At 44.5% G+C, this 22,981-nt stretch overlaps 2 protein-coding genes across 2 annotated transcripts; one reads left to right on the plus strand and one right to left on the minus strand.

Moving 5' to 3' along the window:
• Positions 1-375: 375 nt before the first annotated feature.
• On the minus strand, positions 376-1,426 carry LOC128406287 (mas-related G-protein coupled receptor member X1-like). Its single transcript, XM_053373961.1, has 2 exons — positions 1,032-1,426; positions 376-701 (listed from the first exon to the last, which is right to left on the minus strand). The coding sequence occupies exons 1-2, from the start codon at positions 1,330-1,332 to the stop codon at positions 376-378; spliced, it is 627 nt and encodes a 208-aa protein (XP_053229936.1). The 5' UTR covers positions 1,333-1,426.
• Positions 1,427-9,612: 8,186 nt separating this feature from the next.
• Positions 9,613-18,273, plus strand: RHOD (ras homolog family member D). The gene is made up of 5 exons (XM_053399293.1): positions 9,613-9,840; positions 12,378-12,465; positions 15,923-16,032; positions 16,665-16,799; positions 17,777-18,273. Exons 1-5 carry the CDS (start codon positions 9,694-9,696, stop codon positions 17,942-17,944), a joined length of 648 nt encoding a protein of 215 aa, XP_053255268.1. The 5' UTR covers positions 9,613-9,693; the 3' UTR covers positions 17,945-18,273.
• The last annotated feature ends 4,708 nt before the right edge of the window (positions 18,274-22,981 follow it).

A 22,981-nucleotide genomic window follows, 5' to 3' on the forward strand; every position in this document is an offset into this window, starting at 1 on the left:
TCACTTCTCACAGTGAGGGAATCGCCAGAAGACTCTCGAAGCTGGGACTCAGTGTCTGGGCTGAATGATGGGGGCTGAAAAGTTCAGAGTTGAGAGAGGAAGGGTGAAGAGTGATGCCTTTCTCATTTCCTTCCATGTCTCTACAGTGGTACCTCTGGTTATGTACTTAATTCATTCTGGAGGTCCATTCTTAACCTGAGGCATCACTTTTGCTAATGGGGCCTCCCGTTGCTGCCGTGCCGCCACGCAATTTCTGCTCTCATCCTGAGGTAAAGTTCTTAACCCAAGGTACTATTTCTGAGTTAGCGGAGTCTGTAACCTGAAGCGTCTGTAATCTGAAGCTTCTGTAACCCGAGGTACCACTGTATATACTTTTTAAAGCTGTGAGGAGAACACAGAGATTTCACAAGCATCTGGGGAGGTCATCACTGGCCCAGTTATGCCCACGGGCTTCACACTGGCTACACTAGCCTTAGGGGTTTTGACTTGGCTGTTTGCTATGTCTCTATCAGTACTGCAGCAGACATTCCTTTCCTCCTCGGCCTCTTTCTCCTCACTTAGGGACCTCTGAATGATGAACTGGAGAGGCTCCCTGAACCATCTCTTTCTACAGAAACCTACCAGGAAATAAATGGCAGGGTTGATACTGCTATTGATACAGGCAAGCATGTAAAAAACACTGGAGAGTTCATCATAAGGGGCTATGTGGTGCACATTGAGGGGAACACCGAAAACAACAAACACAAGAACTGTGAGCAAGATAGTTTTACAGAGGTGTCCTGTCGGATGCTGCAGAAAACAAAACCTGACCTTTATGAACAGAGTCAGGCTAGACAGAATCATGATAGGGGTTAAGAAAGCGAGGTTGACAAGAGAGATCTTTTGCTGCATTTCGTCACATACTGTTTTGTGACTTAAAGAACAAATGTCCAGCCCAAACAGCAGGATGTCAGCAGACCACAGCACGGTCGCCACAGCACTAGACAACCACGCAGGGCGGAAGGAGTGGTACCAGAATGGGCACAGCACACAGAGACACCGCTCAACACTGATAGCAGTGAGGAAATACATGCTGCTGCTGAATGAGGACACTTCCATCTTGCTCAATATGGTCATCAGCTCACACCACTGAAGGATGTGGGTGGCAAAATACTGTGCAAAAAAGAAAGATGTGATAAACAGGCGCAAAAAGAGAAAGAAAAAGTCAGCCGCTGCTAAGCTGAGGATGTAAACGAAGAGTGGATTCTTCCTGATGTCTAGTCGGAGAAACCAAAGGACAATCCCATTCCCCAGCAGGCCAAAGACGCAGACTGAGGCAATAGATGATGTCATCTGTTAAATTGTGCACAGAGCATTTGTATCCAATATCACAGGTTTGTGTCTGAATGCTGTGAATAAGCAAATGTGCCTGTGTTGTGTTAGCCATCACAAAGGCTTTGCTGGGGCTGGCAGATCTACTACTACAACTACTTCTTCTTCTTCTTCTTCTTCTTCTTCTTCTTCTTCTTCTTCTTCTTCTTCTTCTTCTTCTTCTTCCCTCCTGTCCCTTTTCACCTGCAAGCACAGAGAAGATGGAAGCACATCAGTAAGTAACTCAGGCTGCACTCCACTCCCATTGGCAATTTATGCATTGACAGATTTGTGGTATTTGTAACCCGTCTTTTACCCAAAGGTTGCCAAGCAGGTCACAGTGCCATATACAATATTAGATGCATAACTGAATAAAATATACAAGCAAACTTTTTAAAAAATAAAACACCTTGGTTCACAGCAATACTTCAACCAGAACAAAATTATTTCTCACATCTCAGAATAAAGCAGCAATGATACTCTCCTGTCACTCCAAAGCCCAGCAGAATGAACCCATGGAATATAGATCCATGCAAACTCTGGATTTGTTGGTGGCAATTTCATTGTAACAACCACTGCATGAGCCTTAAAAACAAAGCATCAGCACATGGTGGGCTTATCCACACTTACCTTTTGCCCCATGCTTTCCAGGCACAGGTCCTCACTTAAAAGCTCCATTTCCCCCATCCCCAGGACAGAGAAAGCATGTCTTTTTTCTTTTTTTTTTAGAAGAAGAGTTTGGATTTGATATCCCGCTTTATCACTACCCTAAGGAGTCTCAAAGCGGCTAACAATCTCCTTTTCTCTTCCTCCCCCACAACAAACACTCTGTGAGGTGAGTGAGGTTGAGAGACTTCAGAGAAGTGTGACTAGCCCAAGGTCACATGTGGAGCTGCATGTGGAGGAGCGGGGAATCGAACCCAGTTCACCAGATTACGAGTCCACCGCTCTTAACCACTACACCACACTGTCTCTCAGAAAGCATGTATTTTAACCAATGCTTTTTTTTCTCGAAAAAGAGGTGCTGAAACTCACCGTGAATGTCTCCCTTGTTCTCATATAATGCCAATGGTGCCCATCTGAGTAGTGCCAGAACTAAATTCCGAAGAGTTCCAGCTGAAAAAAGCCCTGTTCCTCTCTTCTGTTTTTCCTCAATATGGCAGCAAAAAACATTTTTTAGATCCACTAGCTGGCTGTGAGCAGATCTATTTCTTGTAGTCGCTATAACCTCCTCCAGCAGAATGTGCTTGAGAAAGATTTTCTTTAATTAAGGCGGCACGGATTGTTGCTCTGGCTCTTAAAGGCATCCACTTTTCAAATGCTTTCTATGATGGGCATGGCAATTCAACAAGTCCCTCTTGAGCAAGGCTTGACGTTATAACTTGATGTGTCATCTGGAGACTCTGGGTACTCTCACACTAGTCATTTTCTCAAGAAGCAACTTCATTCACCTGGAAAAATTGAAATGAGATCACAGATAAAATGTTGCATTTCAATATCTCTATGTTCTCCTCCCATCTTTTAAATTATTGGATAGTGCTCACCTTTATGACTTTCTGTTCCTTGGTGGCGCCCGCCTTTTACAGGTCAACTGGCAAAGTGCTGTTGATTCACCTGGCATGGAAGAGTGAAGCACTTTGGGCAAAAGTACTTTGGGCTAAAGCACTTCTAGCAAACTTTAAACCAGACACTTGTATTTTGAGAGGAAAGGGATCTGCAGAACTCCCACTCAGAATGCACTCCTGATCTAAGGGAGCTGGACCAGTTTCCTACTGAAAATCCTTGCCTAAGTTCCTACTATTTGCCCCTGAAAATGCTTGTCACAGTAAATGTCTCTTTGGGGAGCGATTAGGGGGTTCAGCATGAGACCAACATGGGGCCCTGATCTGGAGACATTCTAGTTTTGAGCCACATTGTTGCTGGAAGTGGCCAGTTACACACACCTTATTAAAAGTGTACTGATTGCACTGTGTAATTTGGCTCTTAAAATAAGAGTTAGTTACAGTGTGAGTCTATACCTGTCTATTCAGAATTAAGACACATTGAGTCTAATGCGGGTTATTTACATGTAAGTGAGTACAGGATGGCAGCCTTTGTTAGTTACTGCTTTTTAATTGTTTTATTTGTAATTTTGATATTTCATGCAAACTGCTTATACGTTTTGTTACATTCAAGCAGTATATCAATGTTGTTAAATAAAGAGCAGATCAGCAGTGCCGGGGCATGCGTGGCAAGCGCCAAGCATCCCGGGGGTGCGCGCCAAGCACCTAGCGTCTGGGTGGTGGGGGCAAGGGTGGCTGCGATGTCACCGCCCCGGGATGGAAGCTTGGGTGGACCGCTCCCCTTGCCCCGCCTTCATCTGTCAGTGCAGATCAGAATGATTTTAACCAGCATTAGTTTCTTGTGCCTCTGCCATTATATATCTGCAGTGGGATCCCAACCCCCACATATTACTTTTTAACAACCAGCCTTTGCCTACTTACTCTCTTTCTTCTCGTGAAGTAATGTGTACAAAAATGCATTTACTGGGGTGAAGTGTGCATAGAAATGCATATATACATGAAAATAACATGCAGGGATGTTTTATATCGCAGGAAATTGCTTTGCAAAATTGTGTGTGTTAGGCAGAATTTCATGCAAATGTGTATATTTAGTTTGCACTAAAATGCAAATGAATATTCATGAGGATTTTAAAAAAAATTCACATGTGAGAATGTGGAAAACTGAATAGGAAAAATGAGAAATTGAGAGAAACGAAGATTGACAGATTAACCCATAACAAATCCTCTAACAGTGAGCAGTGACTGATTACTTCTAGACATTTCTAAATTAGGCTTTCTGGACCCATTCCAAACAGATTTCCTGCCTGGTTTGGGGACTGAGACCGTTTGAACAATCTGTGTCTAGAAAGAAATAGGGGAGGTGTGGGCTTGTTGATTCATCTGGGGTTACTTATGAAGAAAATGAAAATTGGAACTGGGTGTTGTCAGAATAAAAACAACACCACACACCAACCCCCGCATTCCCTCTCCAAGCAGTTTCACATCAAGCAAGAAAGGGAGGTTACAAGTTGGAACACTCTGACAGAAAGAAAGGCGAAATCTCGTAAGACAGCTCTGTGAAATAGGAGTAGGACCACTGAAAATCTGCCCACCAGTGGCGTGCGGCCAGTGGACCAGGAGGACTAGGCTAATCCCCTAAATCAGTGGGGTGTCTTGAACAATGGTCAGGGGTGCCGTGGGCAACACTGGCTTCTGTCCCTCTTTCCTTCCCTCCTTGCATCTCTGCCTCCCAAAGGCTTGCACAGCTGTTTGTTGCAGCAGCCCTGGCTACAAGCTCCTCAGGCAAATGGTGCCTCAGGGGCTGGCCAGGGGGGGCTTCCCAGGGCCCTGTGGGGCAGTGTGAAGAGGCACCTACAAGTCTGGCTTTGGGAAGGAGCCCTGGAAGCTTGTGCCTGGCTTCGGGAGGGAGGCACAATGATCATGCACATGATGTTGGCCCCCTTCCCAACAGCCATCGCAAGCTGGCACCTCTGGCCCTAACTGTTCCCCTATGAAAAATTTCACTGCCTGCCACTCTTGCCCACATAGATTGTCCAGAAGCATCTGGTAATAAATGGGACCAAAAGCCACCGAGGTCACTGCAGAGATTCTCTATCTGTCCATCTATGTATCTATCTGCCAATAAACTACTTCCTGGAATGCCTTCATTATTACTTCCTGGAGTATTTTTAAGTATTTTAATTTGCATAGTTTCTGCAGGTAACAGTGTTCAGCTTTTCTTGTGCAAGGGCATGGGATTATGGCATTTCCCTTCCCACTCTTATTTCAAAACTATTTTTGTCTTTGTATCAGAAAGGCACCTGACCAATTTGGTTGCCAGTAAATATTGCTGCGAACATTTCAGAGGTCATGGTCTTTCCAACGAGTGGCTCCTGTCCAGGTTTGTTACTTGTCTTACTTTAAATGTTGTGAGGATCCTATGCCCTTTTAAAATGTGGTTTGGGGTGTGTGTTATTGGGTTGTTGTTTTTATTTTAATTATGTATTTTGTGGTTTTATATTTTGATTTTATTCTGTGAACCACCCTGAGACCTCCGGGTATAGGACGGTATATAAATTCAATAAATAATAAATAATAATGGCAGAGTGCTCATAGTCCTGAAAATATTGCAATTTCACTGCTGAGAAAATGGGATACCTCCGCAGCAGAAGTGTTGCCCTCAGGAGAGACGTCTGGATCCCCATAGTATACCTAGAGCTCTGATGAAATCAGTCATGCTCAAGCCTTTGCTGCCATCATGTGGCTCTGTTTTATACAGTGTCCAGGGGAAAATCTGTGTTCGTCAGGTACACCAGTTGAAGCACTTTAAATGTGATCGTATTTATTGCTGCAGAGCCTTTATTTTGTTTATCTAAAAATATGTATGGACAACTTTTATGAGCAGAACTCTTCAAAGTGGCTTACATGATGTAACAGATCTGTAGAAAACACAACCTGAAGAGACAAGGGGACTTCCAGCGAGGCAAGATGGCCAACGCCACAGCTGCACAGAGCTCCTGAGGACGACCTGCACCAACAGCATTGGCTGGCTGGTCCCCACACTGCCAACGCTGCTACCACCGCAATTCGGGGGGGAACAGGGGTGCCCAACACAACAACCAGGGAGGCTGTGGGGAGTCCCTAGCTCCCCTCCGGTGGCCTTGAGTGCGCTGGGACCGGGAGCACCCCACTGACAGCCCAGCAGAGCTCCGAGGCCTCTGGAACCAAACAGAAAACAGAAAGCAAAAAGCAAAAAGGAGTCGTCCCCACACAGCCAAGCACCAGTTTACTGCCACAGCCACGGCCACTGCCGACACCAAGAGAGAGAGGTAGGAGGGTACCAGGAAACTATTGTCTAAAAGACTTCTACAAAAACAACAAACCCACACCAACACAAGAAATACAAGACAAATTAGGGACACCCAAATGTCTTGGCTAACACACCATCAACTACACGCCTTCTTAAACAATCCAGTAGTAAAATCAGCAGCCACTAGGCCCTTGACCACCTTCGGAAAAACTTCTCCTGACAGCAGAGGGACACGGCAAAGGGATGGTATCCACAATATACAAAGTACTGCTCCAAAATCCCGCAACGCCGCATGACGCAATCTAAGAACAATGTGAGCATCACATAGGCTATGAAATCAACCCCACCCAATGGACTAGAATGTGGTCTTAACCTCCCTTTAAGTCCATATTAGCCAAAAGAAGGAAACTCACTCTGAAGTAAACTGGTCCGAAGCTGTTAAGGGCTTTATTCTATTCTATTCTATTCTATTCTATTCTATTCTATTCTATTCTATTCTATTCTAGAAAGCACATACACTTCAATAACAGATAAGAAAAAAGGAAGGAAATACAACTGAATAAAAATTAAACATACATACAAAACAAATTTGAGTTGTTATGTTCACAGTCCCTAAAAAGAATTATTAGTATTGGGAGTGGGGGTAGTAACATTATTTTGCTAAATTTTAATTATTTTATTACATATAAAATATGAATATTTGAAAGTTACAGAAACAAAAAATTACTAGCCCTTTCAACATCAGATGGTTTAACTTACGGACTTTAGATAACAAGATAACAAAAAGCACAAGGAATTTTATGACCACATGATGGCAGCAACATCCCAGAGAAAGAATCTCTTAAGGATCTTCAGCTCGGTTGGGAGCTATGAATAAAACTTTTTAGGACTGTGTTGCCTCAATGTCTCCAGAGTGCACAGCCATTCAACTGAAGGTTTCATTTGCCACTCTGAAGAGCAGCTTAGTATTCTCCCCATTCTGAAGCTGATGAGTAGAGAGGAAATATTGGTCTTGCCGTTCAATATGTGGTGGCTGGGCAGGACTCATAGTCTTAGTATCAGATAAGTTACACTGAGCTAGTGTGAGTCATTGCACATTCTACCTTGGACTTTGGTTGTCCTGATTGTTTCGGGTGACTATAAAGGAACTACTGGTATGAATCGATTTTATGCTTGGCAAGTTGCAACCAGGAGATATTGTGTTGCTGTTTCAAAGGCTAGAGGCTGCAAGATTGTCCAGGTTCGCCATTGTTCCCCTCGATCATATTCCTCTCCTACGTGCTGCATTCCTATTCTGTCCCACTTAAGGCAAGGGAGGAGGGTGGACAAAAAAACTGGTGGAGGATCAAGGCAAGAGAAGCTCCATCGGCAGGATCTGCTGCTATCTCAAACTGTAACTTCAAAGGGAAGTGCAACATCTCTCTGCCCCAGTGTGGCAACCCTTCTTGATTCTGAATAATCTGTCCTCCCAGTGAATACATAACTGCATAAGAAATATTGTTTCTGGGCAGACCATCCATCCCTGACCATTGGCTATGACGGAAAAGGTGTGGAGAACCTAATCAAAGGGGAGGGGGTTCAAATGTATATCAAGTGGATGTGCTGTGGTCACGAGCCTATTTTGCCCACCCCTTAGGAGTACCATGCTGTTATTTTAATTCCTCCCCCCCCCTTGCGTGCACACTTAACAGTCTGACACACAGCATCATAGCAAGTGAAGGTATATCTGCCATGGATATGAATGGAGGGAGCTTCCTCAGCTGCATTTCTGCACACTTAAGCTGGTATTCAAGGGTCAGTAAAAATGTCTCTCTTGTTGTTCTAGTCTTCAAAGAATACCTATGATTTGAAGAATTGCAGCAAAGGCCAAATTTCACCAACTATTTCCATGCACCTATAAAGCTATAGAACAGGGGTCCCCAAACTAAGGTCCGCGGGCCGGATAAGGCCCAAGGGACTCGTTTATCCGGCCCGCAGCAGCCCCTGCCATCCGCTGCTGCCGCCTGCTCTTACCGGCGCAGCGCTGCGCGGCTGCCCACTTCTGGGTTGGAGGAGCACCAGAAATAGCTTGTGCGCATGCACAAGCATTATTTGTGCATGTGCAAGTGTTATTTCTGGTGCACCTCCAACCCAGAAGTGCACCGGAAATAGCATGTGTGCACGTGTATGGGCACGCGCTCCCCCACCCTCCAGCCCGCCGCATGATCGGCGCTGGAGACACCGGACTGAGGCGCAGTAAGTTTGCTGACCCCTGCTATAGAAGCCCACATTCAGCAACCCTTATTTCATCAGTGAATTAAGTAATTGTGTTCATAGACAGGTGTCAATTTACAAAGCTTTACCTTTGTCAAGCTTCTTATGGATGGAAAGTAGGGTGCAATCTGACTGATGGCCTTTTCTTTTGAAGTCCTCCTTCCCTGTGAAACCCTGGTGATATTCTGTGCTACTCCCAGTCAGAAGAGCGCCACTAAAATCAACAGGCTCAAGGAACTGATGTGCGTTGATTTCAGTGGGTCTACTCTGAATATGACTTAGTTGGTGATCACCCTTTGGCTGTGACTTTTAAACAGAGCATTATTTTATTCCATTTCTTCAAGGGAAGAGGTTGGAGGATCAGAGCCTCTGTGCTTAGAGAGAAAGAGAACACTGCTTGACAGCAACAAAGAGCAGGGGAGGTGAGTGGTTAATGGCCCATTAATTTGAACAAAGCAGTTCATTCACATTCAACTCAAAGTAGTAGGCAAGGGCTGAGCAGGTATAAACCAGAAGCCAATCTTATCTGGCCACAGTCTTCATCATACAGAGGAATGAGCTCTTTGGAAATGGACACAGCACCATTTCCGTAGAGTCCTTCATAGGTCTCCTCTGTGTATTTAACTGCTCCCCAGCCTGCCAAAGTAAGTTCCCTCCTAGGGAAATAGAAATATAAATTTGCACATGCACTGTTTGTGTTTGTGTGTCCATAGTGGAGTATGCATGCATTTTTACACTGGCATCAGAACAAGGATCAAATGTGATGGTACACAACTGAATGTATGTAAGATATGGGCATGAACAGGATTTAACAGTGTTTAATCGATACATGGGTGATGCCCCCATCTTCCTTGCTTTGTGAACTGTTTGAAAAGCGCTTTGCCGATATGTGAATTTCCCTATCTTCCATTCTATTCGTCATCACCCCTGAGGGTGGATGCTTCTGGGAAAGTGTCCCTGTTTACAATCTCCACCCTCTGCCAACCAATCCTTTCACATTCCAGCCACACCTGCTGTTCCACATTCACCCTTGGCCACTCTCTCCCACTGACCTTGTGCTGTGAGCCTTGATTTTTAAATCTACGGCAAAGAAAAGAGTCAACCTGCAGATCTCGGCGTGGAAGAGCCCTGTCGGAGAAAAGAAGTTACAACTGTCGGAGAAAAGAAGTTATCTCATCTGCCGTTTTCTTGGATCGTTGCAAAAGATACCCCTTTGTAGAGCCCTGGGGGCTGGTAGAGATGCAAAGAGGCTTAGAGACTCCAGACCAGTTAGGTGCCAACCGGGAGACTCCAGGAATCCCTGAGATCAAAGTTGTTGTCGTAGGAGATGGTGGCTGCGGAAAGACATCGCTGCTCATGGTCTTTGCAAAAGGAGACTTCCCCAAGGTAAGCCCTGTCTATCCAAAGGATTGCTACCACCAATAATATGCTTGTGATTTTCCATACTATATCCTGTCCAAGGCAAACTGTCCATGCATTCTGTCCAACCTTCAAAGTGGGTTTGGGTTGTTGCTGTTTTTACTGCCCTGAGGTTATCGTTCTGGGAACCTCTAAGATAGGGGTGGTGGGGAAACCTTTTTCAACTCAAGGGTTACATTCCATTCCAGGTAAGGTAAAGGACCCCTGGACGGTTAAGTCCAGTCAAAGGTGACTATGGAGTTGCGGCGCTCATCTCGCTTTCAGGTCAAGGGAGCCAGCGTAGGTCCACAGACAGTTTTCCAGGTCATGTGGCCAGCATGACTAAACTGCTTCTGGCAGAACGGGACATGGACAGAAACCAGAGCACATGGAAATACCATTTACCTTCCCGCCATAGCGGTACCCATTTATCTACTTGCACTGGTGTGCTTTCGAACTGCAAGGTTGGCAGGAGCCGGGACAGAGCAACGGGAGCTCACCCCATCACAGGGATTCGAACCGCAAGTCCAAGAGGCTCAGTGGTTTAGGCTACAGCACCACCTGCATCCCTTTACCATTTTAGGTAACCTTCCAGGGGCCACATGTAAGAGTGGGTATCAGGGTCAGGTCAGCAATGACTCACAAGATGTCAGTGAAGCCTTTATTCAAAGAAAAATGGCTCAGCGCTAGTGAGCACAGCTACCCTTCCCAGTAGGTCTTGCCCCAATGAGGCAGTTGCGAGGACTAAAGGTCCCTGCCTTCACACCACTCTTTAAGGCTCCTCCTCCCCAGGTTCATTCCCAAGCTATCTGAAGCTCATTTGTCTTGTCTCTCATTGCTCCACCCTCTTCATGCCTCTGTGGGTTCTGGAAGTCCGGGGCGGAGGGGAGATTGTCGCAACAGGAGGGGGAGACCCCCAGCTTCTTCAGCAGCCTGCCTCCACTCTGCCTCTTGCCTCCCCTCCCCTCCTGCCTCCACTTCTGCCTCTAGACTGCTCTCTGCCACGGCCTCTTCCTGCTCACTAAAGCCTGTTACCACTTCAACTTCTGGCACCTCCTCCTTCCAGTCTGCTCCCTCTTCTCCCTCTGACCACTAATCATCATCCCAACACCAAATCCCTGGCTCTGAGCCTTCTTCCTTTGGGAATTCCCTTGGGGGTTCCCCAGCTGGAGCCTCCCACCACTCCTCTGCTTCCAACCAGTCCATGACACCACATGACAGAAATGGGCAGGGCCAGAGGCAATTGTGGGTGGAGCAATTAATGTAAATACTAGCTTTGTGCAGGAGGCTACACTCACCCATCCCTCTCTGTCAACCACCCAGGCAAGGAAAAGGCATCATCAGGGCTTAATGACACATTCCAGTCTGGCAAAACTACCCAAGGAAAGTGGGACTGGTGAACAGGGTGGGGTCTGGGGAAAGGGTGTGTTTAATTAATTAAATTTATTAGTTTTATACATTTATGTATGGCCTGGGAAGAGTCCTAAGGGGCAGATAGAGAGGCTGGGGCTGTTAACTTTGGTCTCAGGCCTGAGTTTCCCCAACCCTGATCTAACATGGTAAATTCTACCAACAAAATCAAGGTAAGCAAGCTTCTCTCACCATCTCCTTGGAGTTGTGGGTAATGGGACCCTTGGTACTTCTCTGGAACAAGTTCAGTAGGGAAAACTCAAGCTGTGACTAAGAGTACTACTGGTCAGTGTCACCAAACTTCCTTTCACAAAAAAAACACCATTTATTTAGCTGCCAATACTGTTGCTATACAAAAGAAGAATTTATCTGGTGTGCATTCTCCAGTGGTGCCCACTAGCGGTGGTTGAGCAGCAGGCAGGAGCCAGAATCAAGGACAGGGAGACCCGACTGATTCTAGTTCTGCCCCCATCCTCCTCTTTGCTGAGTTGCACCTGAGCAACCCTGAGGCTAAGGAGGAGGAATCTGATAAGCAGGTCCTCCCCGATGGCTGTTTGTAAGCACAGGTGGGAGGCAGGTGGGAACTGACTGAGAGAAGACAGGGTGATGGGTCACTGCCACATTCTTCCTAATGGAGCAGTCACCTCTGGTGTTCTCAAAAGGTAAACCCACCTGGCAGCAAACACAGTACATGGATCAGTAGCAGATGGTGGGGTGGGGTGGGGTGGGGTGGGGTGTTTGTGCTCACCTGACCGCCAGACTTTTCATGCTGCTTACTGGGAAGTAGAAAGGGAGGGGTGAGGTCAGTGTGGTGCAAACACAGAAGCAGAGACAATCTCGTGCTCCTGCCAGCGCATTTGCACTGCACCAGCCTCACCCCTGTACCTCCCAGTGAGCAGCAACAATGTGGCTGGCCAGAGGTCAGGTGAGTGGCAGTGCCCCACCAGGCCATCTGCTCCTGACATTGACCAAAGGCTCATTTGAGCAAAATGTTGAGGAAAGGGAAGCACGATAGTATCTTGAAGAAAAAATGTTGGAATGGAAATAGAATACAAAACGATCCTTTCTCACAGACAAGGCAAAAACATCTCTTTCTCACCTTCCTCTTCTTCTAGGTTTACATCCCAACAGTATTTGAGAAATATTCAGCCCCCTTCCACATCAACGACAAGCAAGTGAATATCAGTCTCTGGGATACAGCAGGTATGTGCGTCATGCTGAGAATGGGTGTGCTGTCAAGTCGTAGAGGCATCATCAACCAGAAGAAAGCTAGGTGTGACACAGATTTCTGCATATTCATTGTGGCCACTGAGATCTGTCAGTTGGAAAGTAGGGTTGCACTTTCATAAGGACAATTGATTACGCTATGTCAACTATACAATTATATGGGCCATCTTAGCCTAGTGGTTACTTCGGAGCAATCTTTGCAGATTCACCAATTGCTTAACAGCAGTTCGATACCCCACAGGTACTGTCTGGCTTTTTTAAAAATAAAAAATAAAAACTATACAATTATATCAAAATGTGCTTTCCCTTTTACAATAGTACATTCCTTACCACAGGCTAGCCAGGGGGGCAGGGGGCATAAGCCCTGACCCCTACTTAGGAGCATACCAAGGAGCCAAGCGAGCTCTGTGAAGCACTTGTGTCAACAGCCCAAGCCATTTGGCTGTTCCAGTGATTGGCCAGGGCTTTAATAGGAGCGCCAGTCATATCAGCAGGAAAATCCCCGCTTTCAGTATATTTGCATTATTTTACATGATCATACGCTACATTTTCTGTGCTGCTGATGAGACTCCTTTTGGTTGTATGAAGCAATACATACATCATTTTTTAATATTTTAAATTTTTACTGGAATTTTATTTACAACATAACACAACCCCACAACCCCCAATACACATTAAATATGAACATAACATAGAGTGAACATAACATACAACAATACAATTTGGTTGTTTGTATTGCAATACATACATCAAACAAACTAAACCTAAATTAAACTTGAGTGGGGTGTTACAGATGCTACAACCTCCCTGACAGAGATTTTTGTTCAAAGAGGCAGTATCAATAGATTGTTAAAATGCTTGGGTGGAACCCCCTTCCCCAAAATGTCACACAGGTAGTAAATATTACTCACTTAGGTGGAAACTGCATTGGGAAAATAAGGATGAAAACTCTGGTTAAAGAATACAGTATGTGGAATATTTCTTCAAAAGAAATTCTCTATTTTTTAATGTAAAGTAGAAAGAACAGAAGTTGAACTTAAACATGTAAATAAAATGTATCCTAATATTTGGAGGGCTTATTTATATACTTACTTCCAAAAGTCCATATTTTCATGGTACAGCTTCATGGAAATCTTACTGAGCATTTTCCTGATTTGTTGCAGGGAGGTTAGATGACCTTGGCTATTTAAGGAGCCTTCAACCCTCCATTTTCTCCCAAAGCAGATGGACGCCAACCAGTTCTGATTCCTTTGTAGGGAGGTTAAATGACATGGCATCAAAGCAGGTGTCACCCCCCAACTTTCCAGTGCATTTTCCAATCACTTTTCTTCTCGCAAAAATGTCAATCTTTTGGGGAAGTTGGTTTCTTGAGCAAGAGCTCCCAATCAGCTGTAACTGCACAACCTGAATGTGCTGATACTGTACTGTATATGACTGGATCCTGGTTTGTGATTAAATCCCCCCAAGCTATAAGGGTGTGGAAATGTTTCCTTCCAGTAGGTGGCAGCCCAACCAAATTTGCACACACAATACCTCTCCTGTTAATTGAAAGCACATTCCCCACCCCTCAAAGAATTCTAGGTACAGTATTGTAGTTGGTTTAGAGCTGCTGGAAATTGTAGTTCTGCGAGGGGTAAACTACAGCGGCTGAAACTTTTTGAAAGAAAGAATGTGCTTCGGCTGTGCTTTAAAGTATAGTGCGTACACAGCCCCAATATGAGGAAGAGAGCTTTCCTGTGAATACTGGAAATCTGTTCTGTTAGAAGTCATATTTTAAAATTTCTGAATTTCCAGAGTGGCCAAGCAGGGCCCTGATAGTGCTTAACTGGGTTATCTGAGACAGGTTTCTGAGGGAAGACAAAAGGGAAAGCCTCCCTCACTCCACTCCCTGCCCTCAGGCACATGTTCTTATTATGAAGGTATCTTTTAAGTGATAAGGATGATAAGATTAACAAGTTAGAATGCAATGCAGCAATAAGGAAATGCAAGTGGTGGCATTTTTTGGCTTGCTTAAGTATAAATTAATCAGATGTTAATGGCTCAAACATTCCATTTAAAATTTCATTTTCAGTAGGAACCTGTCTCCATGCTAACCATGCAATCTTGCAGTAGAAAGGCTGAATTGAAATCCTCTGATTAAAAAAGGTCTAGCCTGATGAACTTGTAGAAGCCAGTTGGCTCATAACCTGTTAGTCTCGGGTCCAACCATCTGTTGTTGATACAACACCACACTTTGACTAGTGTGATCGGCAGAGTATGCGCAGCTCCAGCAGATTCTTCCAGCACAACATGCAGAGTCTTCCTGCTTTCCAGCAGACCGCCATGTCCAGAGTTCCCAGTTAAGACAACTCCTTTCTCACTCAGTTCAGTTCAAGTACAGTGGTACCTCAGGTTAAGTGCTTACCGTATTTTTTGCACCATAACACTCACTTTTTTCCTCCTAGAAAGTAAGGGGAAATGTTTGTGCGTATTATGGAGGGAATGCCTACGGGTGGCATGCCTACGGATTTTCCTCCTCTAAAAACTACATGCGTGTTATGGTCAGGTGCGTGTTATAGAGCGAAAAATACGGCAATTTATTCCAGAGGTCTGTACTTAACCTGAAACTGTTCTTAGCGTAAAGCACCACTTTAGCTAATGGGGCCTCCTGCTGCCGCTGCGCCGCCGGAGCATGATTTCTGTTCTCATCCTGAAGCAAAGTTCTTAACCTGAAGCACTATTTCTGGGTTAGTGGAGTCTGTAACCTGAAGTGTATGTAACCCGAAGCGTTACATACCTGAGGTACCACTGTATAAAGTGTTTATTGTCTCATGGCACAAGACAAGCGTAAACATGCTAGCTACGTTAACTGATGCTGGTACATCATGAACTAATCTACTATAAAATACAATTATTCTGGTCTTAGAAATAAACATTTCAAAGATACAAATTGACAGAGAGATCCACTAGCACTTTGCCATGCGAGCTCACCATGCTAGCTCACCATGCTATAGCATGTAACCTTCAAGTTTCACAACATTTATGCTTTGCACTGAGCAGTGAACACCTCACACTGCTAGCAAAAGCAGTCTTGGCTTTATACCACCAACACCACCCCACTGCACATTTACACGTTCCTTAGAGAAAGGGACGGTGGGTGAGTTGTGCTTTAGGCATTTATCCTTGGACTGTTTCTAACCACCTGGCTCCTTCTCTAAGCAGAACCCAGTCATAGAGGATGTGCAGTTCAGAACACGGCCCAAGCATTTAGTGCGATTTCACCCATATATTTTTTTCCAAATTACACCAGTATAGTTGTTAATATTTTAGACAGTGAAATGCAACATGGAAGGGGGATATTTATTAAAAAGCATTTGTCCTCGGCCAGGAGCATTTGCATATTGCGCTATAGAGGTGAAAGCAATGCGTACAACTTTGTCTCCACTCCACCTAGGGCAGGACGATTACGACAGGCTCCGCCCCCTCTCCTATAATGGGGCTCATGCAGTTATCATGTGCTATGATGTCACCAGCCCTGCCAGCTTCAATAACATCCTCACAAAGGTAAAAAAAGGCTATGCAGTAACTAAGTCAAGGCTATCTATGAACTCGGTAAGAATAGCTGCCTCTGGAGTCTATGGACTAGGTGATATAAGAATAATGTGATATGACAGATCAATGTAGATATAATCTGCAGATTTGCACCCAACATCGCTCAGGAATTCTAAGATACCCAAAAAATCAGTGTTGTCTTGAAAGCTCCAGTCCACCATCTTGATTCAAAATGGCATCCAGTTGTACCCTAGCATCGATCAAGCACACAATTTTTGTGTGTGTGTGTGTGGTATAATCAAATTGGTATGCCAAGTTGGCATGCACACACACAAACATTACCAGAGAGGGTCACTACAGCATTCCTGAAGCATTGAAAGAGGGGAAGTAGTAAATAGGAAAGGCAGCATTTAGCAGATGTGGGTGCCTTTTTTAAGGAAACGACTCATTTTCATTAATATAGTGAACAAACATTTTAAGTTGTGGTTCTTCAGAAATACCTCTATTTATTTCTCTGCTCATTTATATATCAGGATCCAGCCCCTCACCACCATGTTACTCTCTCTCTCTCTCTCTCTCTCTCTCTCTCTCTCTCTCTCTCTCTCTGTGTGTGTGTGTGTGTGTGTGTGTGTGTCCCCTTTTAGTGGTACCCTGAAGTGAACCATTTCTGCAGAGGGATTCCCCTCCTGCTTGTTGGATGCAAGACAGACCTAAGAAAGGACAAGGTTCTGCTAAGGAGGTTGCATCAGGACCATCTGGAGCCCATCACATATCAGAAGGTAATACAATCAGCAGATTGCTCCTCTGCACCAGCCTCACACGGGCAAGAGTCAGCACCGATGGACTTCCACACTAAACAATATGAATCCCACAGACATGTCTCTGGAACACAGCAGACATGTTGTTGTTTTTACTTCTGCCCATATGGCCATTCTTGCCAGAGCCCCATCCTTGCCAGGTGCTGGTAATGGGGAGTGGCAATCAAATATTAGTTGAAAAGTATGTGTTTGTTTGCAATGCAAAGGAATTTCTTCCTAATAGAAGTTTATTGAGCAGGAGCAGCCCCACCACTGAGATGGTCAAATCCAGGCACCGGCTTTTGTCTTGCCACGAAAGGGCAGAAAATTTCTTACTCTGGGATTCAGTGTGGATTTTCTGTTTCAGGAAGTAAAATGTCATGGACCACCCCTTATTTTCCTTTTGGTAGGGTCTTCGCTCTCCTCCCGTTCCCTAACAAGATCTATGACGTACAGTTCAAAGTGTTGGCGCTGACCTTTAAAGCCCTAAATGGCCTCGGCCCAGTATACCTGAAGGAGCATCTCCACCTGCATTGTTCAGCCCAGACACTGAGGTCCAGCTCTGAGGGCCTTTTGGCAGTTCCTTCAATGCGAGAAGTGAAGCTACAGGGAACCAGGCAGAGGGCCTTCTGGGTAGTGACACCTGCCCTGTGGAATGCTCTCCCATCAGATGTCAAGGGGGAAAGCAACTATCTGACTTTTAGAAGACATCTTAAGGCAGCCCTATTTAGGGAAGTTTTTAATGTTTGATGTTTTATCATAGTAATAATAATAATATTCTGTTGGGAGCCACCCAGAGTGGCTGAGGTATAAATATAAATTTATTATTATTATTATTAGTAGTAGTAGTAGTAGTAGTAGTAATAATAGTATTAGTAGTAGTAGTAGTAGTAGTAGTAGTAGTAGTAGTATGACATTCTCTTCTTCTCCTCTTTCCCCCACCGCACACACCTTTATAGGGAGAGACTTTGGCCCGGAATCTCCATGCAGTTGCCTACCTTGAGTGCTCAGCTCGTTTCCATGAGAACATCATCGACATCTTCACAGAGGCTTCCAGAGCAGCCTTGAGTACCATGAAGAAGAAGAAACGCAAGCGCAAACCCAAAAGGACTTGCCTGCTTTCCTGATAGCCAGAGTAGATCAACATGTCAGCAGATGGATGGAACTAACAGTGGCGGCTTGGTGGGGTGTTTGGCAACTGCCCAGCACCCCACACTTTAGGGAGCCCCCAAGTCTTGTACAAAATCCTGCTTGCCTCCTTTATGATCAGTCATTCTCAGCAGGATTAGCACGGATTTCAGTTGAACATAAACTTGGGAGAGGCTGGAATTTCAGTGAATTGATTGAGGACTTTGCTTCCAAGGAGGCTCAAAACAGTTCATTTCATTAAACAGGGTACGAGAGAACTGACTTTTAAATGATCAATCATTATACCATTATTTATCAGTGATCTGACTATCATCCAACCACCATATGTTCCTCCTACCATGATATTATATAATAAGCTTATATATTTTTTTAGATTTTTAGGGTTTCCTCGACACAACAATTTGTTTCTTTTTGTTTATGACTTGTATCTGTGTATTTACAATGTAGTGTTAGATAATGTATTCTTGCACACAGTCTCCCTCCATTTTGATTCAGGCATACCTCACTCAGGGGCCCTCTTCTAGAAAACACGAATCCCGACTTCTGACACTTGTGTTGCACACCACCCCAATTTCTGAGCAGTGCAAAATTCCAGGGGTTCCAGGTGCTTTGTTCAGGGTCCATGTTTCATTTTGGGAATGAGGCACATAAGAGACTGTGGTGTCTTTATGATATATAGTATATTTATACATATATACAAACTGAGCCTACGATGGAGGGGTTCACAGCATTAACACTCCAAGAGGGTCTTGCTTCTCCCATAGATGCAGCCTTGGATCCAAACAGACATCAGACATCATGCCCTGCCAGCTACTTCACTTCTCCTGGTCACATAACTCCTAACACTGCTACTCCAAGTTGTGGCTTTATCTGTTGGGGGAAAGGTCCCACTCATTTGCCATCTCACACCAAGCACCTTTTGATCCTTTGTCGTATTAATGGCTCATCCACCATGCTACCACCTCAACACAGGAGAATAGCCTGGCTTAATTAGCTTTGGACACTTGCTAATTCTAGGGGAATTAGAAGTATCTCTTACACAACTCCATATGGGTCTGGCATGTAGTTTTAACACCCTAGCTTTACAGTGGTGCCTCAGGTTAAGTACTTAATTTGTTCCGGAGGTCCGCTCTTAACCTGAAACTGTTCTTAAACTGAAGCACCACTTTAGCTAATGGGGACTCCCGCTGCTGCTGTGCCGCCGCTGCATAATTTCTGTTCTCATCCTGAGGCAAAGTTCTTAACCCAAGGTACTATTTCTGGGTTAGCGAAGTCTGTAACCTGAAGCGTATGTAACCCGAGGTACCACTGTAATTAAATTCTAACAGCTACTAGACCCAGGAAATTAGGGATGTCTAGCACCCACAAACTCATAATATTCTCCACTCCAGTTGTATTAAAAATTGACCACAATGAATGTATTACGATACAATTGTATTTCCATTGCAGTTTCATGTAAAGAATCAAGTGAAATTTTATGCCTGACTTGCTTTCATTCCTTTAAGGGGCCCCAAATGACTTTTTTGCCCAGGGCCCCCCAAACCTTAGGGGCACCAGAATGTACCAACTTAAAATCAAGCCTCCAAGATCTAGTGACTCGATATCTGCTTGCTTTCAGCAGCTGGTCATCAATTGCATAGGCTTAAGTTGAGAAGATTAGTAGATGGCCTTAGCTTCTGGATCTAAATGTCATGAAAACCAGGTAAAGACCTCCCTCCACATATTCCATTTGTGTTTATACCAGGCCTAAAATATGTAAACCCCACCAGCCAAATGCAGCCTACCAGCCACTCAATAAGCCTCCTGTTTTTGCTGTCTGCCTAAGATTGCAAATGGAGGAGTTGTCAAGTGCCTGGCATGCCACAGTACACAGGTAGCTAGCAGGCTGTAACCAGCTTCTTTAGGACAGGTTTACACCAAACCTTAAAAGAAGAAGAAGAGTTTGGATTTGATATCCAGCTTTATCACTACCCGAAGGAGTCTCAAAGTGGCTAACAATCTCCTTTCCCTTCGTCCCCCACAACAAACACTCTGTGAGGTGAGTGGGACTGAGAGACTTCAAAGAAGTGTGACTAGCCCAAGGTCACCCAGCAGCTGCATGTGGAGGAGTGGGGACGGGAACCCAGTTCCACAGATTACGAATCTACCACTCTTAACCACTGCACCACACTGGCTTCCACCTTCTAAATTTGTTGTCTACTATATCCACCCAAGTGCTTATGTCTTCCTTGTTGTTGCTTGTCAACACTGTCCTTTCCAGAAAATTATATTTCCTGAGAAGCTGCAGTAGAGGTTGTTATTTTCACAAATTTTTTTCATGCTTTCTGGGACCTGATTTTGCCTTTAGTCAATTTAGGGATCTATAATCCTCAGACAGAGTAGCTGGCAACAACTACAGGCACCTGGCCACAATGAGTGATAGTATTCCAAGTCACCCAAAGAACAGGTTTTCTCTGCTACTTATAAGGTTTCATTAGATATTGACCAAAAAGTGTGTCTGTTCTGGGTTACTGTTTTTTAAAGTCACTACTTTGTTTTTGTACACTACTTTGTTTTTGCCCTGGGGATTATCTAATGCTTATTTCCCCTAAATTGATTTCTGAATTTTGAATTTTATTGTTACTAATGTTTTTATACTGTATTTTATGCTACTTTTACAATTAAGTGTTTTAAATTTGTTGTTAGCCACCGCGAGCCCAGTTTTGGAACCGGGAAGGGCGGGGTATAAATTATTATTATTATTATTATTCGTCCCTGAGCTTTCCAATCAGTTTTGCCATTTCAGCTTGATTTGCCATTCCTCTCTTATAGGGGCTTTGTCTTATTTCATCTCTGGGCTAATAGCATCTGTGTCATTTCTGTTCCTTTGGAATGTCGGTACCTACCATTCCTAATAAAAAGTCTTCTGGTTATTTTACAAAAGTTATTTTAAACATTTTTTTTTTCAATTCATTATATGTCATTTCCCAGAAAGTCTTTATAACTTTGCATGACCACCACATATGATAAAAGGTACCTTCTTTTTCTTTACATTTCCAGCAGGTATTTGTACTTGTTCTATACATTTTTGCTAGCTTACTAGGAGTCAAATACCACCAGTACATCATTTTCATGTAATTTTTTTTTAGCGTAGAGTAGAACATGCCATGAATTTCAAATCCATTTTCCATAACCATTCCCAGTCTGAATGTTGTGCTCCAAATCCTTTGCCCAGTGTATCATTACAGATTTAACCTGTTCATCTTTTGTATGCCATTCCAAGAGTCACTACTTTGGAGAACATTCTGGGCTCCAGAATGATTGAAGAATGGAGAAGGATGTTTATATGCTTTCAGCCCAACATTTGTTCAATGGTACGCACTGGATTGGGGTGGGATAAGAGTTGAATACAGTATAAATTTAACAGAAAAATCCATAGCATCTAGGGCTAGAACTTTGGAAACAGCTACCGTACTGGACAGCACATTCCAACAATATGGCCTTGAGGTGGAAATAAGTCAAAGCTCATTGCATGGCAGCTGAAATCATGTGATGAGGCAGCCATGCAAAGCCTCCAGTCATAAGACAAACTCATCACAATAACCACCCATAGCCACACACACACACAAACCCAGGGGAGAGAGGATGGAATACCACTGAGTTGGAGGCTATAGACATCAATGAAATGGAAAAGATCTCAGTTCAAATCTTCAGTTAGGCACAACGCTCTTTGGATGACATAGGACAAATCATAATCTGTCAAATGAGGCTATTTCATAGGATTTATCTGAAAATAAAACGGGATAGCCCCCAAGCAGGACATTCTGAGCTCCTTGGAAGAAGGGCATGTCATATAAGGTGCATTTTAAATTAACTTCTATCCCTGATTTTTAAATTAAATAAAAGTATTTAACTCTTTTCTCTCTGTTTGTTATGCTTCTGAAGCGAATAGGTTGGGCAGATGCAGAAAAGGTCAGAGCTCCGCCATCTTTAATATATATCCTGGATCCAAACCACTTAGGACTTTATAGATACTGAGCTACAACTGGAACCCAGTGCAGATTCAACGAAAACAGATTAATATGTTCCCAAAAGCAAACCCCAGGCAACACGCTGGCTGCATCATTTTGCACCAACTGAAGTTTCAAACACTTTTCAGGGGCAGCCCCACCTAAAGCACATTGCATTAATCTAATCTGAATATGATCACGACATGAGGCGCAATGAGGCAGTGTGTCTGGCTGTTAACCAGAAGGTTAGTGGGCAGTTGTGGGCAGAATTCCTGCATTGCAGGGGGTTGGACTAGATGACTCTCGGGGTCCCTTCCTACTCTGGAATTCTGTGATTCTATGGCTCTATAAGTCACAGTGGTGAAGCCTGCTTTTTTACAGGAAAGAGCACAGTTGGCACACTCACTTAAACTGGGCAAAAGTAGTGCTGGCCACAGCCCACGCCCAACAGTCCAGGAGTATACAATGCAGGGGCACATTCAAACTGCAAATGTCATTCAGTGTGAATACTTTGCAACTCCATCTGCTGCACGTGTAACCTTGCACTGATTTCCCTGTTGACCAACAGCACCTCACCATGCTCAGACAATGGTTTCCACAGCATCTCTAGAAAAGAGAGATAGGCCTGAGTGTCTCCTGCATATTATTGATAGCACCCCATGCCAAACAGGTGTCCCCCAAAACCACCTTCTGGGCCCTGCCCACCTAGGTAGGACTGCAGTCATCACAAAACAGTGCATCCAAGCCCCATCCTGTCCAAACAGCACAGGAGTCATCAATTAGTCCCATGGATTAAAAAAGCGTGCCTGCAGGGGCGTCTTACCCATAGAGGCTAGTGGTGCAGGGCGCCAGGGCACCAAGTTCTGGAGGGTGCCAGGGAAGAGGCGGAGGCTGGACGTGGCGCGTCCCGGCATCAGCTCACCGCCCTTGCCTGCCTCCGCCATGCTGCGTCAAAGCAGCACTGCACCCGGAGCCTCTGTCTGCCGTGGCCACCATGGCACGAAGCAGCCAGTTGAGCCAGGACGC

Source organism: Podarcis raffonei, chromosome 1, assembly GCF_027172205.1.
Source record: "Podarcis raffonei isolate rPodRaf1 chromosome 1, rPodRaf1.pri, whole genome shotgun sequence".
NCBI classification, from domain to species: Eukaryota; Metazoa; Chordata; class Lepidosauria; order Squamata; family Lacertidae; genus Podarcis; species Podarcis raffonei.